The 20,427-nt window shown below is 43.0% G+C and overlaps 2 protein-coding genes across 3 annotated transcripts; one reads left to right on the forward strand and one right to left on the reverse strand.

Annotated features, from left to right (window-relative positions):
- The first annotated feature begins 247 nt into the window (after positions 1-247).
- LOC118564245 (striated muscle preferentially expressed protein kinase-like) lies at positions 248-9,942 on the forward strand. The gene is given in 23 exon segments (XM_036141669.1): positions 248-298; positions 571-739; positions 926-1,013; positions 1,085-1,131; positions 1,134-1,241; positions 1,244-1,283; positions 1,366-1,426; positions 1,506-1,583; positions 1,669-1,841; positions 2,032-2,058; positions 2,182-2,334; positions 2,817-2,862; positions 2,953-3,030; positions 3,890-5,609; positions 5,744-5,872; positions 6,005-6,136; positions 6,366-6,533; positions 6,675-6,780; positions 7,022-7,261; positions 7,970-8,193; positions 8,501-8,597; positions 8,837-8,986; positions 9,111-9,942. Coding segments are annotated over 23 exon segments (4,266 nt in total). The 3' UTR covers positions 9,292-9,942.
- Positions 9,943-10,247: 305 nt separating this feature from the next.
- On the reverse strand, positions 10,248-17,757 carry guk1b (guanylate kinase 1b). Of its 2 annotated transcripts, XM_036141185.1 has the most exons (9): positions 17,636-17,757; positions 16,657-16,773; positions 16,448-16,489; positions 14,164-14,274; positions 12,964-13,060; positions 11,434-11,572; positions 10,823-10,907; positions 10,665-10,750; positions 10,248-10,572 (listed from the first exon to the last, which is right to left on the reverse strand). In XM_036141185.1, the coding sequence occupies exons 2-9, from the start codon at positions 16,766-16,768 to the stop codon at positions 10,543-10,545; spliced, it is 702 nt and encodes a 233-aa protein (XP_035997078.1). In that variant the 5' UTR covers positions 16,769-16,773; positions 17,636-17,757; the 3' UTR covers positions 10,248-10,542. The 2 variants fall into 2 exon arrangements, with proteins under 2 accessions (XP_035997078.1, XP_035997079.1); XM_036141186.1 differs by lacking the exon at positions 14,164-14,274 and having other exon boundaries at positions 17,636-17,755.
- Positions 17,758-20,427: the final 2,670 nt, after the last annotated feature.

Genomic DNA, 20,427 nt, shown 5'->3' on the forward strand with positions numbered 1-20,427 from the left:
AGTAGTTTTGCTTCTCCACGTTCAGTCATGTTTATTCCACCACTGTTTCTGCCCTTTTCTTACACATTATTTCACACAGTGCCTTGCAAAAGTATCCATGTACCTTAAGATTTTCTACATTTTGCTGCATTACAACAAAAAACTTAAAGTGGAAGTAGGGGCTCTGGTCAGATTAAAATGAGTGTGAAGTAGGACTAATAGCCTGAGACTGCACATCGCCCTGAATACGCCATCTCCACAGAGAAGCATGGTGTTGAAGCATCCTGCTGTAGGTCAGCTTTTCTTCATCAGGAACAGGGTAACTGGTCGATGGGACGATGGCCTGAAAGACGTGGGGCTGTAACTTCAGTTAAAAGGGAAGCAAAAAGTGAGCGTGAAAGGTATTGACTCAGGAGGCCTCAATACAAACGCAGCCTATAGTTAAGATTTTGTTCTGGAAAACATGGAAACCCGGTGTTATTTTCCTTCCGCTACACAAATAATCTAAATGAAATACACAACAGTTTGTGGTTCAGTTCAGTAAGAATAACGACATGTTCGATGATCACATTCTCTCCTATCTAATTAAAGGACAGGGAGCGCCTTGCAGCCAATGAGAATGTGAAGATAGCCCAACACGGTGCTCGCTGCTGCCTCAGCATACTGTGCCCTGAAGGAGAGGACAGTGGCGTATACACTTGCTTCGCTCACAATGACTCAGGCCAAGCCTCCTGTGAAGCTCAGCTAACAGTCGAGGAAGGTAAGACATCAGCAGTGACGAGCTGCATCATCTCATCGGTTCAGTCCTTCGAAATGAATGATGAGGGCAGCTGAGGTACGGCGCATGATGACCCAAGGTTTTGTGCTCTTAAGGAAGGTGAAGAAAATGCACAGATTGGCATCGTTGTGCCAAATTTATTTACAAGTTTTTTCTGTTTTTCTGTAGGTCCACTTGATTCTCAGGAGAGAGAGGTGGAGCTGGGGAAGAGAAGGAAGTTGTTCTCGGTCTATGATGTCCACGAGGAAATTGGAAGGTGACGTTCACGTTTGAATCGATATAAGGTGTTTAAGACACTGGATATGAACTTGTCCTGTTGGGATTTAGGGGGGGCATTTGGGGTGGGAAGCGGGTCATCCACAGAAGAACCGGTGAAGTGTTGCCGCCAAGTTTCTGCCTCTGCGCAGCAGCTCCCGGACCAGGGCCTTCCAGGAGAGGGATTCTCCTTCTCGTCTCGCTCACCCCAGAGTGGCCTGCCTGCTGGACTTTTCTGCACCCGACGCACCCTGGTGTTGATTACAGAAACGTATCCTTCTTTTTCTATTTGCCAAACTATTTCTGGGTTTTATTACCTACTTGATCAATAAGTTCTTTGACATCATTTCCAGCTGCTGTTCTCATGGACTCCTGGACCATTTATTGATGAGAGGATCTGTCTCAGAAAAAGAAGTACAAGTCCAAATTTAATTTGACCAAGCATAAAAGTTTTAGAAATGGAATAATTATTGGAAAAAAATATGTCTTTCAGGTCCAGTCATACATCCAGCAAATTCTGGAAGGGGTTGGTCATATTCACGGCATGAACATCATGCATCTGGATATCAAAGTGAGATGTTTAGACATTGTTAACTATCACTTAGGTTTTTCATGTGATCCTATACCTTAATTATGTACTTTACCTCTCTGTGCAGCCTGAAAATATCTTGATGGCGTATCCGCCAAGAGATGAGATCAAGATCTGTGATTTTGGCTTCTGCCAGGAAATAGACACATCCCGACACCAGTACAGCATGTTTGGCACACCGGAGTTTGTTGCACCTGAGATTGTGCATCAAGAACCCGTCACTGTGGCCACTGATATTTGGTGAGCTTAATGAACTGCGTTCTGTTTTTGGTATTTTCCGTAAATGATTGTTTTTGTGATTGTTAGCGATTGTCCATGAACTTCCAAACACTCTTTAAACTCCCAGAATGTGTTGCCATCGTTGTTTTAAAGGTGATTACCAGTGCTACTAAAAGTTGTCTTTATTGATATCTCAAATTTTGCTCATCAGGGCCGTCGGTGTCATTGCATTTCTGTGGTATGTATTCAAGCACTGTTCAAAAATAAACTTAGATTGTGGAAAACATGAAACTGGACAGTGTGTAAACAACATGAGTCTAGTTTGCCTGATTGTTTCACACGACATTCTTTACCGTGACAGCCTGGTTTGCCGGTGCCCTTTTGTGAGCGAGACTGACCGCGCGACGTTGCTGAGCGTGGGCGAGGCGACTTTAAACTGGGACGCCCCGGACATCGTGTGCAGGAGCCCCGAAGCGAGGAGCTTTCTCCATACGGTCCTTCAGCCGGATCCAGAGTAAAACAGCTGGTTTATTTTATTTACCTCAGCTTAAAGTTTGTTTTTTTCTGGAATTCTGGAAATCTCAAACAGAGACAAGGAATTGAGCTGCAACATGTAAATTGTTTATGCTGATTTGAACATTTTCGCCCAATTATTTCTAAAACTGTCAAAAATGGGAAGGAGATGAGAACATCCCGTTGAGGGAAACAGATGTGTGTTAATCCTTAAAATTCAAGATATTTTTAACAATAGCTACCCACCTAAATCTGCTACAGCCAGAACACTAATGGGTCAAAAAACATATAGCTTTTTTTAGCGTTGTGCGAGGTGATGCTACTGCAGTGAAAAAAATTATTTAAACGTATTTACACATCTGCACCGTGAGTGCCAGTAAATGTGCTTGTATGTTTTCATCTGACAAACCCAAATATAAATGTTTGTGTGATCTGATTTAAAGATGCTCAAGTGTTTCAGGCAAACCTTATTTTGTTGTGCAGGACTCGACCATCTGCCCTTGAGTGCTTGAATCACGAGTGGCTTCAGGTGAAAGGAAACACAGAACGTTGCATGTTTTATGCAAGCTTAGCTTTACCAATTTGCTCTGACCCATATTATTTATGCTTATTCCCTAAGGATGGAAATGCAGGGGAGGACACTGATGAAATCAACACAAAGACTTTGAAAGTCTTCATCTCTAAAAGGAAGTGGCAGGTGCTTCGCCTTCTCTGCTGAGTTATCTACTAAAATCAAGCCCCTGGTGTACAACATTTGCAGTGGCATTGCAAAATCATTTTTGTAGCATTTCAATGTTTAATCCAGATGTTCTGTGCTGGACCAACAAAAGGGATTGTATATTAGCAAACTGGAACATAATTAGTATATGGTTTTATCTTGGTGAACCTGAAATGTGACTTTATAAGTCGTATCATTATTAGAGTCCAGAGATGAAGAATTGCTGAGAGCAGCAGGCAAGAGACCCATGGTAGCTTCAAAGGACATGCAGAGATTCCCCTCTTGGATGGTAGAATCTGTCTACCAAGACCGAGACAAGAACACAAGAATTAAGTAAGAAACTTAATAAAGGAAATAACCAGTATGGCAAGTCCCAAGTAACATTAATGAGCAGTGGTAAATGAACTGAGTATGGCAAGACCTCAGTGGCAATAATAGAAGAAAATCAAAACGGAAACAATTGTGGATCCTGACGGCCCAGTCAACGTTCAGACCTTTGTCCAATTGAGAATCTGTGGCAATACTAAACAGATTTTCTCAGAAAAAAATTATTTAGTCTCCACATACATAAAGACCTAATAGCCCTCCTTTCAGATTATTATTTGTAAAAACATTTGACCGTTATCATTTCCTTCAGAATTACACACTAAGTTGTTAAAAACTCCCCCAAATCACCAGAGGTTTGTGGAGTTAGACATGACGGCAATGTAAGGATACTGAAGGGGTGACAGTTCTGCAAGGCTCTGCAAATGTTTCACAAAGAAATAAGTTGTTATTTCCCTATCACCAAGTACTATATCAAGACATTCAAGCAGTGTTCTCCCATTTGTTTCCCCAGCGTTCTTTGACATCCATCGGGTCGGTGCTCACACTGCGGCCCATTCCCGAGCTGCTGGACGCTCCTCTCAGAGAGACTTCAGTTGCGGTTCCCCGCGAGCCCCAGGAGCACAGCAGCACCTCCCTGAGCAGCGGCTCCTCGTCGGAGTACGATGAGGCAGACTCCTGGGACTTTTTCCAGCACTGCAGCCAGACTGAGGAAGAGGAGGAGGAGACGGAGGAAGAATATGATCCCGAGTCTTTTGCCAAATGCCGCCTAGGTGCAGAGGAGGATGAGGAAGGGACTTTAGGGGAGGATGAGGATGGAGAGATGGGAGGAAGGAGGAGCGTCACAGAGCGCAGCGTGAGCAGGGCGTCGATTGCATCATCGACAACAACAGCAGACCAACAGACGCCTCAGAGGGAACGACGCTTCAGCAAGGACAGCAACCGATCTTTGCATCTCTCTGACGGGGATGAGGGTTCAGGGAGCGATGGAGGTCGTATCCCCAGGGGAAGCGTCATCCGAAGCACTTTCTACAACAACTCTCAACAGCTTTCCCCGCTGTCGGCCAGACACATGACTTTGAGGGACAAATTCCAGGCGAGAAAGCAGGAGAGAGGCCGCAAGCCTCTCAGGAGGAGTTTCTCCGGACGTCTCAACGAGCCTCTGATTGAGTACGTGGAGGACGAACCGGAGAGCAACCGTGGGCAGAGGCGAGGATCCATCCAGCCCAGCATGCAGAAGTCCTCCTCGTTTGACAGCGGTGTGGCCTTTGCCCATACCAACCTACCCCCGAACAGACGGAGCAGGTCCCTGGACGAGTATTCCCGTCGATCTCCCAGCTCGGCTGGCCGTGAAAGAGCGCGTGAAGAGGAGACCATCCAGAGCACGAGGGAAGAAGTCACAGATGATGAGGCGGTTGGAAGAAGCTCGCTAATTACCCAGAAAGCTCAGCAGTTCTCAGGAAGAAGGGGCTCAGTTGTTCCGACACAAGGGGCGTTCAGTAGGTCGTCCGCTCCTTCAGAGTTTCTCAGCGGAGGCCGTATGAGATCCAGGCTGGGTCAGGACCAGATGGAGGGGGATACTTTAACCAGCTCCCAAGGGTCTCTGGCTGAGTCTTTTATTTTGGAGCACGGTGGATCCGAGTCTTCAAGTAGACTTGGCTCCTTTGACGAGCTGAGCCACGGTCAGGTTGGAAGACGGTACCAGTCGGGAGAGAGCGACGGACACGATGAACACAGTGAGCCCCTGATCACGCCATCTCCTACCTCCTTTCAAGAAATGAAACCGAGAAGCTCCTTTCCTCAAGCGCCACCACGCAACCGTACCAGGTCCAATCCCAACTTATCCACAAGCTGCAGAGGTCAGCCAGGGAGGCCCTTAATGCCGAGTCCGAGTCCAAGCCTCTGCTCTCTAGACGCTCCCGAGAGGCCTCCCAGGGCCCGGGACAAGAAAGACGGCTCTGGGCTCCAAAGACACGCATCCGCTCCAGCTCTGGAAGCGCGGCCACCGACTGGAAAGTCCCCCAAACTGGGCCTTCTGAAGATCTTCCGCAGGCAGTCCTGGACCAGCCGCTCGTACACCGAGCTGGAGGATGCGGAGCTGGGGCCCACTCTGGGAGAGATCATGAAGCCCGAAACACCTTCTATGTCTCTGAGGAAGAAGATGAGAGCCTCTGCTTCCAGTCTGACCAAACTGTTCTCCAGGTCCTCTAGTAAGGAGGATGTCAGAAAAGGAGGCGAGTCAAATTTTACTTGTGTGTAATCTCAAACTTGGAATGTACCTTTTTTTTAGTAGCAGGTGGACTATTATTATTATTATTATTATTATTATTATTATTATTATTATTATTATTATTATTATTATTTTAAGGACCCATAGTGAAAGGATCTGCTGCCATCCCACCTGAGAGGGAACAAAGCATTGGTCTCGAAAGCCCCAAAAAGAGAAGCTCAAAGCTCCTGTCATCTTTAAAATACCATCATTCAAGAAAAACAAAAGGTAACAAGAAAAACACTCTTTATTTCATCGTTTTAAAGGTTTTACGAAACATTTATTGCTTTTTGGGAAAGCTACCTTTGTTTACCAGTGTGTTTTTTTTTTTTTTTTTTTTTTTTTTTTTTTTTTTTTTTCTGTTTAACCCCGTGTCAGTTTGTCCCAGCAAGGCCGAGGTGCTGCATTTAGACGGAGGCGGTGTCCTGCTGGTGTGGAGGCCTGTCCAGTCCGCTGACCCGGTCACTTACTGTGTCCAGTACTGTACAGATGGTGAGTTTCAGTAGATGTCATGATCATCAACTAACTCAACCCTTTCTACCTTTGTTTGTCATTCTCTCTAAACCCCTCGGCCTGTCATCAGGTGGGTGTGGTTTGCAGTGCATTTGTTTTATAGCTTACATCGATAAAGCAGTCTCCGAGGCCTCGACGACCGTATTTTAATGGTAGGACCAGATTCTCTGGGTTAGACTGACCGCATCTCCTCTGCGTATTTCATCAGGTGGAGAGTGGACAGTCCTGTCAGATGAGGTGGCAGAGAGCTGCTATGTGGTGAAGGACTTACCCAAAGGAGCATCGTACGTGTTCAGAGTGGGCTGTATCACCCGGACGGGAGCAGGACCTTTCAGCGAAGCTTCAGCTCCCATTGTCATATCCACTCATCCTGAAGGCATGAAAACCGGCGCCATGTGTTAGCCGTCGCACGCCATTTTACTCCTTTCCTAAAGATTGGTTGCCACAAATATTAGGTCACTTCGTTGAAACTCGCATTATGTGAAAGTAACAGATATATATATATTTTTTTTTGCAGACATCCGCATTCCTCTCATTCAAGTTGAATCACTTGGGTCGAAAGTCACTGGATCAGAAAATCAAACCGTAAACAGGAACTACAGCTTCCTCTCTGAGATCAGCAGGTAGATATCATTGATGGCAAAAATAATAATAAAAATTAACAGTTTTAGACCCTTGCCGTTTTGATTTGTCAAAGCAGCTCAGCAGTTTCACGTCTGATCGTGATGCAGAATCTGTACAGGTCTATGGTTGAGGTCATGGTTAAGTTAGAAGATCAGTGAGGTTCAAAGTGCGTAAAATATTACGTAATGAAGGGACTAACTACTCTTTCTTTTCTACTCCCCTTGTTTTCACGTCTCTTAGGGGTCGTTTCAGTGTAGTAACCCTGTGCAGGGATGTGGAGACCAGCCAGGCGTTCGCCGCCAAGATCACGCCCTACCAGGCCGAGCAGAGGCCACTGGTGCTGCGGGAGTACCAGCTGCTGAGGAGGCTTCACCACCTCCACCTGGTTCAGCTGCACGCTGCTTTCATCACTCCTCGCTACGTGGTGTTGGTGGAGGAGCTGTGTCCCGGCAAGGAGCTGCTGCACAGTCTGGCAGCAAGGTAAGTCAAAATTTAAGTGTTTTAGCTAAAGACATAGACTGGCATGAGACTGGTTTCTATTTTTTTGAAATCGTAAATTGAAGAACTCTACGGAAGAGAATTAGGGCCACTCAAAAGAAAAAAAAAAGTCTACTCAATTCTGACTTTTTTCTCAGAATTCTGAGAAAAAAATCAGAATTCTGAGAAAAAATCAAAATTAGAATTTTGACTTTTTCTCAGAATTCTGAGATTAAAGTCAGAATTCTGACTTTAACCTCAGAATTCAGATTTTTTTCTCAGAATTCAGATTTTTTTCTCAGAATTCTGACTTTTTTCTCAGAATTCTGAGAAAAAAATCGGAATTCTGAGAAAAAAAATCTGAATTCTGAGAAAAAAGTCAAAATTCTGAGATTAAAGTCAGAATTCTGACTTTTTACTCAGAATTCTGGGGAAAAAAATCTGAATTCTGAGAAAAAAGTCAGAATTCTGAGAAAAAAAGTCAGAATTGAGTAGACTTTTTTTTTCTTTTTTTTTTTTTTGAGTGGCCTTAATCCTCTTCCGTAGAGCTCACATAATCAATTTATAAAAAAGCTTTACCCCTCACAGGAAATCTGTGCACAGATAAGAAAAAAAAACCCTGCCTAGAAATGTTTCACCTGTTAGGGTTGATTTGCATTAACTTGAATGGAGACGTTCTCTGAGGTAAAGCGGAGACATCTCTGTGTTTAGAGACCTGTATGCAGAGAGTAATGTCGCCGAGCTGCTGCATCAGATTGTGAGCGCGGTGGACTACCTCCACAGCCGTCGGGTCGTGCACCTGGACCTGAAGTCTGACAACATGCTGGTGGATGACGGCAACCACCTAAAGATCGTCGATTTTGGCTCGGCTCAGTCCTTCATACCAGGACAGCCTCTCAGCATAGAGCACATTCACGGCTTCTCAGACAGCAAAGGTACCAGTGTGTGTGTGTGTGTGTGTGTGTGTGTTTGCTAAATTTGAGATTCAACACTTAATGTTTGACTGTCGTGACCCTCCAACAGACTGCTGCAGAAAAGGTGCACTGCATTGAAGAAATGCTGAATGGATGGATGGATGGAAATAACCGAGCCTAACTTCATCTCAGCTTCCATAATCTAACAACCCCAAGCCCATTTATCATTTCTTTTCACTCATTTACAATTTTAGCCATTTTCCACATAAAAGGGGGAATACATTCTACTGTTTTAATGGCCAATACTCTACTTCTGTTTTCTTCCCAGTCTATATTGTCCTTCCTAAAGCTCCAGAGATCCTGGAAGGTCAGGGCGTAGGGCCGGAGACGGACATCTGGGCTATTGGTGTCCTGTCCTTTATCATGTAAGCACCATGAAAGCAAGTGGAAAAGTGGTATTAAAAAACAAGATTTTAGTTTATTGAAATGTGGCATCAATTAAAATCCTGTTACTAAATAATAATAATGGTTGCAAGAGAATGTTTTTTAGATGCCTTCAGCATAACGTTTTTAAGGAAATTAAAGACATGCCTGTGCAGAGTGCATCTTCTGTAGCTCCAGATATTTAATTATTTTTATCTGTTTGTACATTTTGCACCACAAGGCTGAGCGCCGACAGTCCCTTTTATTCCGAGCTCAGCTGGGAGCAAGACAAAAACATAAGGAAAGGAAAGATCCAGTTTGGCCGCTGTTACCCTGGTCTGTCAGAAGGAGCTTTAAACTTCATGAAGAGCAGCCTGCATAACAAGTCCTGGTGAGTGCCTCTCAGTGTTGGTCTATTCTACTTTGTCACGATTAGATTGGATTTTTTTTTTCTTCGTTCGTCGTGGATTATTGATGAGGGGCGCACAGTTTTGATGAGGTGAAACTGTTTGTAGGGGGAGACCCACAGCGGCCGAGTGTCTCCAGAACCCGTGGCTACGCGCCCATCGCGCTCCGCACAAAGTCCGGCCGTCCAAAGTGTGCTTCTCCTCTGACAAGCTCAGAGCTTACCTCAAGCAGAAAGAGGAGAAACGAGAGCAGGTGTGCACAAAACATCAGGGTCCGTCCTTCCAGTGAGGTAGAAAAAAAAAAAAAAACGACAAAACCTTCATTTTTCTGAACAAAAAACATTTTAGTGCTGTTGTCTTTTGTCAAGCGTGCCTCGAAACCCTTGTTATCTGCATAAAGTGATATATCCTGACTTCAAACGCGTCTTAATGAGTCTCAGTGTGTGAATCTTTTTGATTCGGTGTTGATGAAGACAAATCAGGGATGAGTAAGTACCACAAACCAGTGCATGAGTTGTGAGGTTTTAGTTGTGCTGTATGAGATTCGCTTTGTTCCTCTGCTACAGTGTCAAACAGACGCACATGCTGGGTCTTACATTTGAAATCTGTTTTTGGGATATGTGTGTGTTTTAACGAAGACATGTATGTTTCAGTAATATATTCCAAACTTTCTAACTCACACGTCTGCAATAAATAGATAGTTAACAGATAAATTGTGTTATTTTGGATGACTTTGTCTTGAAGAGAATGGAGGAAAAATATGTAATAAATGACACTAGAAGAGCTGTTAATTACTAAATCTCTTTATTTATCCAGGTTTCTATACAGACACATGGTATTCAACATCTATAGAAATCTACATAATAGAAAGACTTCTCTGTGCAGAAGGGTTTTAGCTGTTTAATATCTGTCCTTAATAAAAGTATGCATACACACAGTTTTCACTGGGTTTCTGTGTAGTTTCTGAAAGTATGGTTTGACCATCCATCCATGCATCCATCCATCCATCCATCCATCCATCCATCCATCCATCCCTTCTCTTACTAGCTGCGTTTTACAGGTTAGACAGTTTAAAGCCTGTAAAGAATATCTCCCATAAATTCATTGTGAGGATTTTCATTTATGCTTCGAATTTGGCTAAAAAAGCACAGAGAACTCCTAAACTCTTGTGTATTGAATTTGTACATTAAAAAACATGCATGAACGCTAGATATGCTATAATTAATAAATAAGTGCCAAAAGGTGTTTTTTTTTATAGAGGCCAGAAAAAAGTTTCAGGTATAACAGATTTAAGGTATTCATATCATATCGTCCGGTTCGTTTTCACTAACTACAACACAAATTCTCGCTTAGAAATAAAAACATTTCAACCCAGGCTCCACCCTTTTTTTACCTGCATAGAAACAACACAGGTGCAAAGAAACGTGAGGAGAAATGAAAAAGAAATCGTCTCTCCTGACTTCTTTCTTCAGTCGTGTTCGTTCTCTGGAACAGGCTTTCCGATCAGAGTCACAAGCAGAAAAACAAGTGGGTAATTGGTTCATTTGGCCTCCTGAACCTTCTTGATTTCCTGCAGAGAGAGAAATAATAAAATACTTAAACGTGCACCGTTAAAAAAAAAACAGACAGATAAAAGCCAGCACTGTTTGAGGGTTCGCCTACTTCATTTAGGATTTCTTTCAGCTCCTCGTAGGCCTTCTCCAAGTCATCATTGACGATAACAATGTCAAACACTCCCGCCTCTTTGCCTAAGAATCAATTTATCTCTTTTAGCCTTTTTATGTTTTACTTTGGGGTCTTTTATCTGTGCAGAAACTTACTCAGCTCCATATCAATGCGGGCAGCCTCGAGACGTTTCTGTAAACTCTCCTCCGTCTCTGTCTGCCTGTCTCTCAGACGTTTTTCCTAAGACAACAGAACATGACGTCACCTTTATTATAAAATCTGCCCCACGTAACCAGTTCAATTCAATTCAAATTTATTTATGTAGCACCAATTCATGAAACATGTCACCTCAAGGCACTTTCCAAAGTCAAATTCAATCAGATTATACAGATTGGTCAAAAAATTTCCATTATAAGGGAACCCAGTTGATTGCATTAAAGTCTTGACAAGCAGCATTCACTCCTGGGGAAGCGTAGAGCTACAGGGAGAGTCGTCTGCATTGTCCATGGCTTTGCAGCAATCCCTCATACTAAGCAAGCACGAAGCGACAGTGGAAAGAAAAACTCCCCATTAACGGGAAGGAAAAAACCTCCAGCAGAACCAGGCTCAGTATGAACGGTCATCTGCCTCGACCGACTTGGGGTTAGAGACACCTATTCAGTTAAAACACCTATTTCTTGTGATCCAAATCTACACAAGCAAAGACTGAGCTTAGTTAAGTATAGAACAAAAATGTTGGCATATGACCATGTATGAAACGCATTACCAGGATCTCCATGGATGGAGGCTGGATGGAGATGTAGATGGGGTTCAGGTCAGTCTCTTTGATCCGCTTCACCCCTTGGATATCCACGTCAAGGATGCAGATCAGGTTCTTAGCCCGTACATCTTCCACAGCAGCCTTACTAAACACAAAAGTGACCGCAGAGAGAGATGGAGATCAACTGAGAGCAAAACCGGGAGGTTTGGATGTTGTTGATGAAGGTTCTGAACAGACATGCATGCAATTTTGCTCTTTACAAACGTAATGACCAAGGTAAGAGGATTGCTGCATTGATCCGAGCTGCTCAGACTCGGAGCATAAACGTTGTCTTCAGAATGAGAGGGAGAGATTAAACGTGACTCATAAGATGCTAAGCTGCTGCGGTGCTCTTTTAAAGGAAAGGTTAAAGCTCCATCTGTCACCAAGTCAATAGATATAGCTTGGTCTTCTTGCAGGCTTCCATAAAGCCCAAAGTGTCAGACTATTAGGTGTCTGACCAACAGCTCTTCCCACTTGAGCTGAGGAGAGCTGCAGCTCCTCCAGAGTTACCATGGGCCTCATGGCTGCTTCTCTTATTAATGGTCTGTTTGCCCAGTCTGTCAGTTTGGGTGGATGGCCATGACTTGGTAGGTTTGCATCTTTAAATTTAGGGAAGATTGACTGAACAGTGCACTGGCCAAAGCTTAAAAGATTTTTTTGTAAATCTATGTTTGAACTTCTCCATAACTTTTATCCCTGATCTGTCTGCTGTCCTCCACATGTTGCTGTACACATCCAGTTAGACTTATCCATCACTTACAAGAAAGAAAAGCCTGTAATACCTGCAGTCATGATATCCACGGTATGCAAACCAAAAGGATCGCCACCCATTACTATTATTAAGGAGACGCAGATTGCCTGAATAAGTAACCAGCTAGCCTGGCATACTCCCTGTGCTTCTTTAAAACGTACTGCACAATAAGCACATCCATGCTGATACAAGTAATTTAGATGACGTTTATGCTATATTTTCAGTATTCTAAGGTTTATGCATCAAAATCACCTGACAAAAAAAACCTGACATCATTATATTTGACATTGGAACAAAAAATAAATGAATATCTTGTTTTTGCAACATCGGGGAATAGTTGTTGCCTTTTGGTTTTAAACATGTGCCAGCAGATGATTTTATGCGTTTTTGATGTAATCTCTTGTGTTTAATGGGATGCTACAGTGAAACAGTGGTATTGCTACTTCAGGTTATCATACCATCACATTGGCTCATGTCTAAATTTTGCTGAGATAAATCACTATTTTATTTACTCCTAATGAATGAGTAGATAGAATAAATTACCCCAATTACGGAGGGCCATTGGTTACACAGTCTTCAATCTATGTTTTTCAGAGTAGACATGGCTGAATGCAAATGCTCTCCACACATTTCAGATTTAAAAATAAAAAGCAGATCATTGAAGACTGCTTTGTGTTGGTCGAGCACATGAAGTTTGTGGTTGAATGTTAGCAAATCTCTGTAAACCTGAGAACATGTATTACCTTGTACCATACATGTTGCCAGAAAACTCTGCGTTCTCAATGAACTCTCCGTTGTCGATGCCCTCCTGCATGGCCTCTCTCGTTGTGAAGTGGTAGTCTGTAAGATGCATCATTAGTTATGATTTAAGATCTGCCAGAAAACACGGTGCACTAAAAAAAAAAAAAAAAATACATATAGTACACAATATGTGCCAATGAAATGTTAAAGCAAGCAAAATTTACAAGATCTTTATCAGATACAATTTTGATGCTGTAAGGTTGTTTCTAAACATTGTTCATTGTTCAATATGAAAATATTTACAGAGCACAGTATTACGTCTATGCTTGATCCACAGGTTTACACTGCAAAAACGGATCTAAAAATAAGTAAAATGTTCTTAAAATGTGTGTTTTTGTCCTTGATTTGAGCTGGTAAATAATATTATCTGCCAATGGAATGAGTACTTAGACCCCTAAAATAAGATATTTAGACATCCTGCACTTGAAATAAGATGATTGAGATAAATTGTTCCTATTTTAAGTGCAAAAACCTTATTCCATTGGCAAATCATCTAATTTACCTGCTCAAATCAAGGACAGATACACTCATTTTAAGAAAATATTACTTATTTTTAGTTCCGTTTTTGCAGTGTAAATACCCCAAATATCAACATATCCAGAAGCAAACAAAAATACCTCTACCTCTACCACTGATCTTAGCATGACAGGATGAGCTAATGAGGCTGGGAATACCATCCAAATGACAAGTTAGCTGGGAATGATGAAAAGGGTTACAATTGGGCCCTTATATTAAAGAAACCCAAATATTTTTCACATACAGTCAATTCTGTTCTAAAATAGGTAACGAGAAACTACAGAATAAAGGGATTTATGAATATGAAATATTTGATTTAGTGATGTTAATGGTTTGATGTGAATAGTCAGAAATCTCTAGCTACAGTGGAGGATGGAACGGTTTTATGGGATGTTGGAAATGGGGATCACTAAAGAGGCATCACAAGGGGCTATTCTCAAAAACCTTTTACTCCAAAGTGTAAACTGTCTTATCTTGATTCCCGTGCTTATTATGGTGTATTTTCTTCTGCAGCTCATAACTAATTCTCCTATAAAGCCAATGACAGCAAGCCAGGGTGATGAAAGTAACCCCCGTCCCCTCCACCTTAACAAGCTGTGATCAGGAATCACAGGGATAAAGATCACCTTTAACTGTGGGTTCTGATTCGTTTGGACACGAAAATGAGGTTTCGGAGGAAAAGACGTCTGCTACGGGCAGTAAAGTAGCCCCCAGAAGCATAGGGAGATTGTTCAGCCCTACGGAGAGAGCAAACAAAAGAAGGCACAGAAAAAGAGGTTTATCCCTTTTATATGAAAGGGGATTATACAAGGTGACAAAAACCATTTGTGCAGTTCACTTGGGAGTAAGAAGTGTTGCAGTCTTGTTCTAGACAGGGGAGGGAGGGAAGGGAAATCCACTCTCATGACAGTTGTGCAGGTTCAAATTCAAGTCCATGTCGGCTGTATAAAGCCTCACTGAGCAACACAGTGTCAAAGCGCTAAAACAGCAAACACATGTGCCGACTAGGCACGGGCCGGACGCCGGTATCAACTTACGCTTATGTTTCAGAACTGGTAAAATCTGTCATTTACAGCAGAGGTCTTCAACCCTGGTCCTCAGGACCCGCCATCGTGCATGTTTTAGGTGTTTCCCTGCCTCCGCACACCTGACCTACACGGATAGGTGATGAAGAGGCCTCTGCAGCTCTTGATGGGCCCGGAGGAGGCCACGCAGTCATTTTAGTCAGTTGTGGCAGAGCAGAAGCACATCTAAAAATGCAGGACAGTGAGTCCTGAGGTCCTGGTTTTTACAGTAGTTTTAATTAGATACCAGAAAAAAGCACAGCAGTGAATAAAGTTTTCTCCTGCTTCATTAAGCGTAGAGTAGCGGCGTAGTCCCCATTCCCCCAATCTGTTGTGACGTACAGCTGATCAGCTGGTTGAAAAAAAACATACACTTTTCCAGTGCTGACAAGAAGGCCAAATTTGGCTTTTTTAATTACTTTCAACTAAATCAGAAGCTGGCACAAAGATTTCAAAATCTTGTAAACAACTTGTGAAGTCCAAGCTGATGATAATATCGTGGATGTGGAAGCTTCTCAACTGAGATTAATAGAGGCGCACCTGTCAATGTATTTTAATGGGAATACTTTATACGCACAAACGCCTCGTGTGCCATCGTGGATAGCATCAAAAAGAAATCAGCAACGGTATCGAGGAAATAATTGTGGATCTGGTTCATCCAATGGGTTAAATTTCCAGATGTTCAACTGTTTTGCATAAGTATATGCAAGCGTAAGCATCCTGAACTGCACGAATGTTGTCATGCAGTTCAGGAAGGATACATATTATGTGTGCTGGAGATTATTGGTTTTGGTGTAAAATGTGCATCCATCCACCCCAACAAGACCGGAGCTTTTGAAGATGGTGTCATCATCAACAACGAAAATACTCTTCGACCAACATGAGCTGAAAGGCCCCTCAAAGAAAAGGAAGCCATTGTTTTGAAACCAGTATAAAAAACCAGATTAGAAAATGCATTCAAATAGAAAGACCTTCATTTTTGGAGGCCTGTCCTGTCTCCTATGGTCTGATGAAGCCATTGTTACATTTGGAGGAAAAAGAGGGATGCTTGCCAGTCTGAGAAAACCATTCCAACTGTGAAGTACGGGGGTGGCTGCATCATGGTGGGAGACATTTTGCTGCAGGACAGACTGGTACAATGTAAAAATTAGATGGCAGCATTTCGAAAGAACATTATGTAGAAATAATGAAGCAACGTCTCAGGAAAACAGTCAAGAAGTTAAGTCTTGGGCCTAAATTGGTCTTTCAAATGGACAATAACTGTATTTCTACAAAAGTTACAAATTGGTTCAAGTACAAAAACATCAATGTTTAGGAGAGGACATCACCAAACTCTGATTCTAGCCCCAAACTAAATTTGAGCAAGGCGGTCAAAATACTGGAACCAGATCATACAGTTACAAAGGGGCGGCTACCAAATAATATGGAAATGTATGTAAACTTCTGGAGTTAAGCAAAACTTTCTAAACAAGTCGTCTCATTATTTTATTTTTTTATAGAAGTCATTTTTTTAATCTTCACTGGCCTAAAACCGGAAATGTTTAGTGTGGTTTAATGTCATAAAGTGGAGGAAAAGGGTTACAGTATACAGATTTTATTCACAAATATCTGGTTTCTGTTCCATATTTTTGGATATAGGGTGAATAGAAGTTGCTCTTTCTGCTTTCAATGAAAACCATTTTCCACTTTAAAATTTGGTCTACCGTGTTTTGTGACACCATGACACAGTGGTGTTTCGGTTTCTGAAGCTTTCCGCACCGTGAGAATCCCATGCCGGCCCGTGCCTAATGCAGGCGCTACAAAAAGGTCGCCTATAAAAGCCGTCAAACAGCCAGAGCCTCCCTACCTTTGCCATCTTCCTCCCCTGGTCGAGGGTTCCTTGTGGTGTCTGAGAAAAGCATGGCATCATTAAAAGCACTGGAAGACCATCAACGAGACGCTGCAAAATCACGAGTCTAATAACAGAATCTGGTGAATTAGGCAGTCGGTACCATTTCCTCCTTAAGGTTGGGATCGTGTTATGGAAGCTAAGTGCTAATTGGCACTGAGACCTACGTGACACGCTGAATCCGAACACTCCCTCGTGATCCTTCATCAGCCTCTTGAGCAGGGTGCTCTTCCCTGCTCCGGAGGGGCCGCTCAGCACCACGGGCCTCGGTCCTGACATTGTTCCTGAGACACAGACACACAGAGACACACACACACAGAGCTCAGGACGTGATGGCAACGAGAGCGTGCCAACTGTGGAGCCTACATCAGGTGAAAAGCATGATCAGAAAGCCATGGTTTTGGGTTGCGTAAGCTATTTCTCCTCAGCGTTGAAGCTCAGCAGCTTTCCTGTTGGCTGTGCTGAGGCGCACCGAGGTTAATCCTTTGATCCACTGCGCTGTCAGGTGGAGCGTTTCACACAGAGGGTTAAAAACAAGCTGCTGCTCTGATAGTATGCTGACTTCAATCCATGCAAGAGGACATTTCCCTTTAATTAAACAATTACTTTATGTCCTAATGGCTGGCCTGTAAGACAGCCGGAGCCTCTGAGGGTCGCGTCAGGAGTGGCTGTTAATGAAGTCATGATGGGTCAGTCAGCAGGATTAATTAGAGCTGGGACAGGTGGCCTATTTACCTGCTGCCACAAAGAAAGGACGATGTTTCAGGGACACCAAAACAGTTAACACCATAACCTAATGACACATGAGTCTTTGCCTATAAAATACTCGTAATATCTCTGAAAAGCCTTATTAGTTGCTCTTACGGTGGTTTGAATATTTCTACAGTGGTTTTATTTTGGTTTCTGATGTATTACTGCCATTTTTACTAGATTTTTTTTCACTTGCTTTATAGAACAATATAATATATTTTTTTTTTTTTAATGCACAAATAGTCAGTTAACAAATACTGAACAATGTCAAACAGCGGCGGTGATTTTTAGACCTGAATGTTGCAGCACCGATACGTGTTTTTCCTGTCCCTTACATCGTATTTTTTCCCCCTACATTTCCAATTTGTAAAGCGTCGGGTAAAAAGTCCATCTTACCTTTTCTCACTGCGCAGGAATCGTCTGGCCTGCAGGGACGTTCGGCAACAAGCGATTGTTAAGCCTGCCGTCTTAATGGACTGAGTGCAGTCTCAGTGTGTGTCTTCGTGTGCGCTTGAGTCACGCTACCAAGCAGCTGTCAGTCTGAATTACCACCACCTCCGTTTAGCTCAATGACCAATCACATGTGAGCCCCTCTGGATTGGTCTCTTTGCATGAGCTAGGCTAATCTTTATAAACTAATGATTATTCATTGAGCAGGGATGTTTGGTTTGTTTTTTGACTTGCTGGTGAAGCATCAACTCTTTTTTTTTTCTGGAAAATGGTGTTAAAGGCCCGCTAAAGGCTTGTTTGTAGACATGCTTTGGGATTTTGCCAATGCAGACGATGCCTGGCGGTAAAGAGCTCAGGTAACGGTAAGCGCCGTGAGGAAGGAGAGATCTCTGATGGTGTCTGGCCTGGAGTCCCAAGCTTGTCCCACAGGTGTTACTGGACGACAGACTGATGGAGGTGGAACGATAAGAGGAGGGTGTAGACGATTCAACCGGTGGCGGGTACGACAGGAGCTGTGTCTGTGCTGGGAGGTGGAGAACACTGGGACTGATTTAGGTGTGTAGTCTTCAAAAAAAATCTACAGTGCCTTGAGAAAGTATTCATACCTGTTGTCCGTTTACAACCACAGATTTTAATGTTTTCCTGGGATTTTACGTGATAGGCCCAGACAAAGTAGTGCATAATTGTAAAGTAGAAGGAAAAGGATTTTCTTAACTTTATTCAATTAAGAAATCGCTTGGCCTATGTTTATATTTGACCTCCCTGAGTCAATGTTTTATAGAACCACATCTTGCTGTAGTTACAGCTGGAAGACTCTTTTTGGGGTATGTTTCTGCCAGATTTTCACCTCTGGGGAGTGAAACTTATACCTGATTTTCTTTGTAAAATAGTCCAAACTCAGTCAGACTGGATGGAGTGTCTGTGAACGAGTGCCGCTTCGGATTCTCTGTTGGATTTAGGTCTGTAGCTACTTTGACTGGGCTGTCCTTACATGTGAAAATGCTTTTATCTAATCGTGTGTACTGTAGCTGTTGTCTTCCTGTTGGAAGTTGAACCTCCATTCCAGCCCCACGATATTTACAGGTTTTTATCAACTCTGCAGCGACAACTTTCCTGTCATTATCTCCACATCATGATACCACTACCACCATCAACAGATTTCTACCACCTGAGCTGTGGTTTTGTGAAGCTCAGAGGTGATTTGGTGCTCTTGACTCCCTCTCTGATCAACGCTCTCCCTGCCTGGCCCCGTCAGTCAAGCTGGTCGGCCATGTCTGGGTGGACTGACAGTGCAACGCTATTTCCATCTTAATATCAAGAACTTAACAGAGCTGTGTGAGATGTTCACAGCGTGGGATCTTGTTTTATAACCTAACCCCACTTTGACATAACCTGGCCAGCCAGACTGATAACGTGTAGCACTCTAAGTGTTTGTGAACGCACAAATGCCACGAAATTTCATCTTGCAGGCAAGGTTAAGTTTGACGGTCCTTGGTCCTCATTATGCTAAATGTCGGTTTTAAGATTTTCTTTTTGAAATGCTTACACCGTTTCTCCTCTTCCTTTAACTTCACACATGTATGCTACTTTCATACAAAGTCCACGCCTCTGCAAGGCATTGATTAGTTCACGATATTAACTTTGCAAATGGTTGCTGACACTACCAAAGCCTTTGTGTCAAGCGGTAGCATGAACTAATAAAGTTCACCCAGTTCCCTATCATTTGAACAGATTACCATCTCTGCAACAGAAATACAGGTGGCCAACGCATGACTCAGTAGTAGCCGAGTGAGACGCTGCATTGGAGAACCTTTGTTGGAGATTTGAATCGATTACATGGATCTAAGGGTGGCTCAGTGGGTCGCGCTGTTGCCTTGCAGCAAGAATGTTCTGGGTTTGAGTCCAACCCTGGGTCTTTCTGCATGGAGTTTGCATGTTCTCCCTGTGCATGCGTGGGTTCTCTCCGGGTACTCCGGCTTCCTCCCACAGTCCAAAAACATGACTGTTAGGTTAATTGGTCTCTCTAAATTCTCCTTATGTGTGAGTGAATGATTGTTTGTCCTGTCTGTCTCTGTGTTGCCCTGTGACAAACTGGCGACCTATCCAGGGTGTACCCCGCCTCTCACCCAGTGAACACTGGAGATAGGCACCAGCACCCCTTGCGACCCCATGAGGGATAAAGTGAGTAAGAATGGATGGATGGATCTAGTTTTGAGTTTGAACTCCAGTTTTCATGGTCAGTTTCCTCTGGTTTCACAACAACTTTTTCTGCGGTTGTGAAAATCTTTGGCTTGTTACGTACTGCACTCAAAGGTTTAGGTGTTAGGTCAGTGTTGGTCTCACAACAAAGGCTCAAAATAGCAAAGGTTTAGCGTTCCTCACCTCCAGATGAGCTGCATTAGGCTCTGTCTGGCTAATCCTGCACGACCCACTTCTTAACGGGCAACCACACAGCATCCCGTCATCCTAACAAGGGGTGACCGTCGGATATGTGCGGAGCTATGCCTTCGGTTTGTGCCAATAATCTCTGCATTTAGCAGACAAATTATGGGTTTGCACAAAATAACTGTCAGAGAAACATTTTAATGTATTAATGTTGATAAAAAGTACATTTAATAAAGCAATACAGAGAAAAGAATCAATGACAAAGGCAAAATGTGACTGGTTGTGATGGGATTACAGTGAATATTTGAAACCTAAAGTAGCACAAACAACAAATAAGAAAGAAACTAAGCAGA

Source organism: Fundulus heteroclitus, chromosome 9, assembly GCF_011125445.2.
Source record: "Fundulus heteroclitus isolate FHET01 chromosome 9, MU-UCD_Fhet_4.1, whole genome shotgun sequence".
Lineage (NCBI taxonomy): Eukaryota > Metazoa > Chordata > Actinopteri > Cyprinodontiformes > Fundulidae > Fundulus > Fundulus heteroclitus.

What these genes read in the sequence shown, in the direction of transcription:
- guk1b (XM_036141185.1), bottom strand. Translation starts at nt 16,768, where the DNA reads ATGTCAGGACCGAGGCCCGTGGTGCTGAGCGGCCCCTCCGGAGCAGGG. An exon ending in GTTCGGATTCAGCGTGTCAC is followed by an intron (nt 16,490 to 16,656) that starts GTAGGTCTCAGT and finishes TGCTTTTCTCAG; the next exon opens with ACACCACAAGGAACCCTCGA. An exon ending in CCGCATTGATATGGAGCTGA is followed by an intron (nt 10,751 to 10,822) that starts GTAAGTTTCTGC and finishes ATTGATTCTTAG; the next exon opens with GCAAAGAGGCGGGAGTGTTT.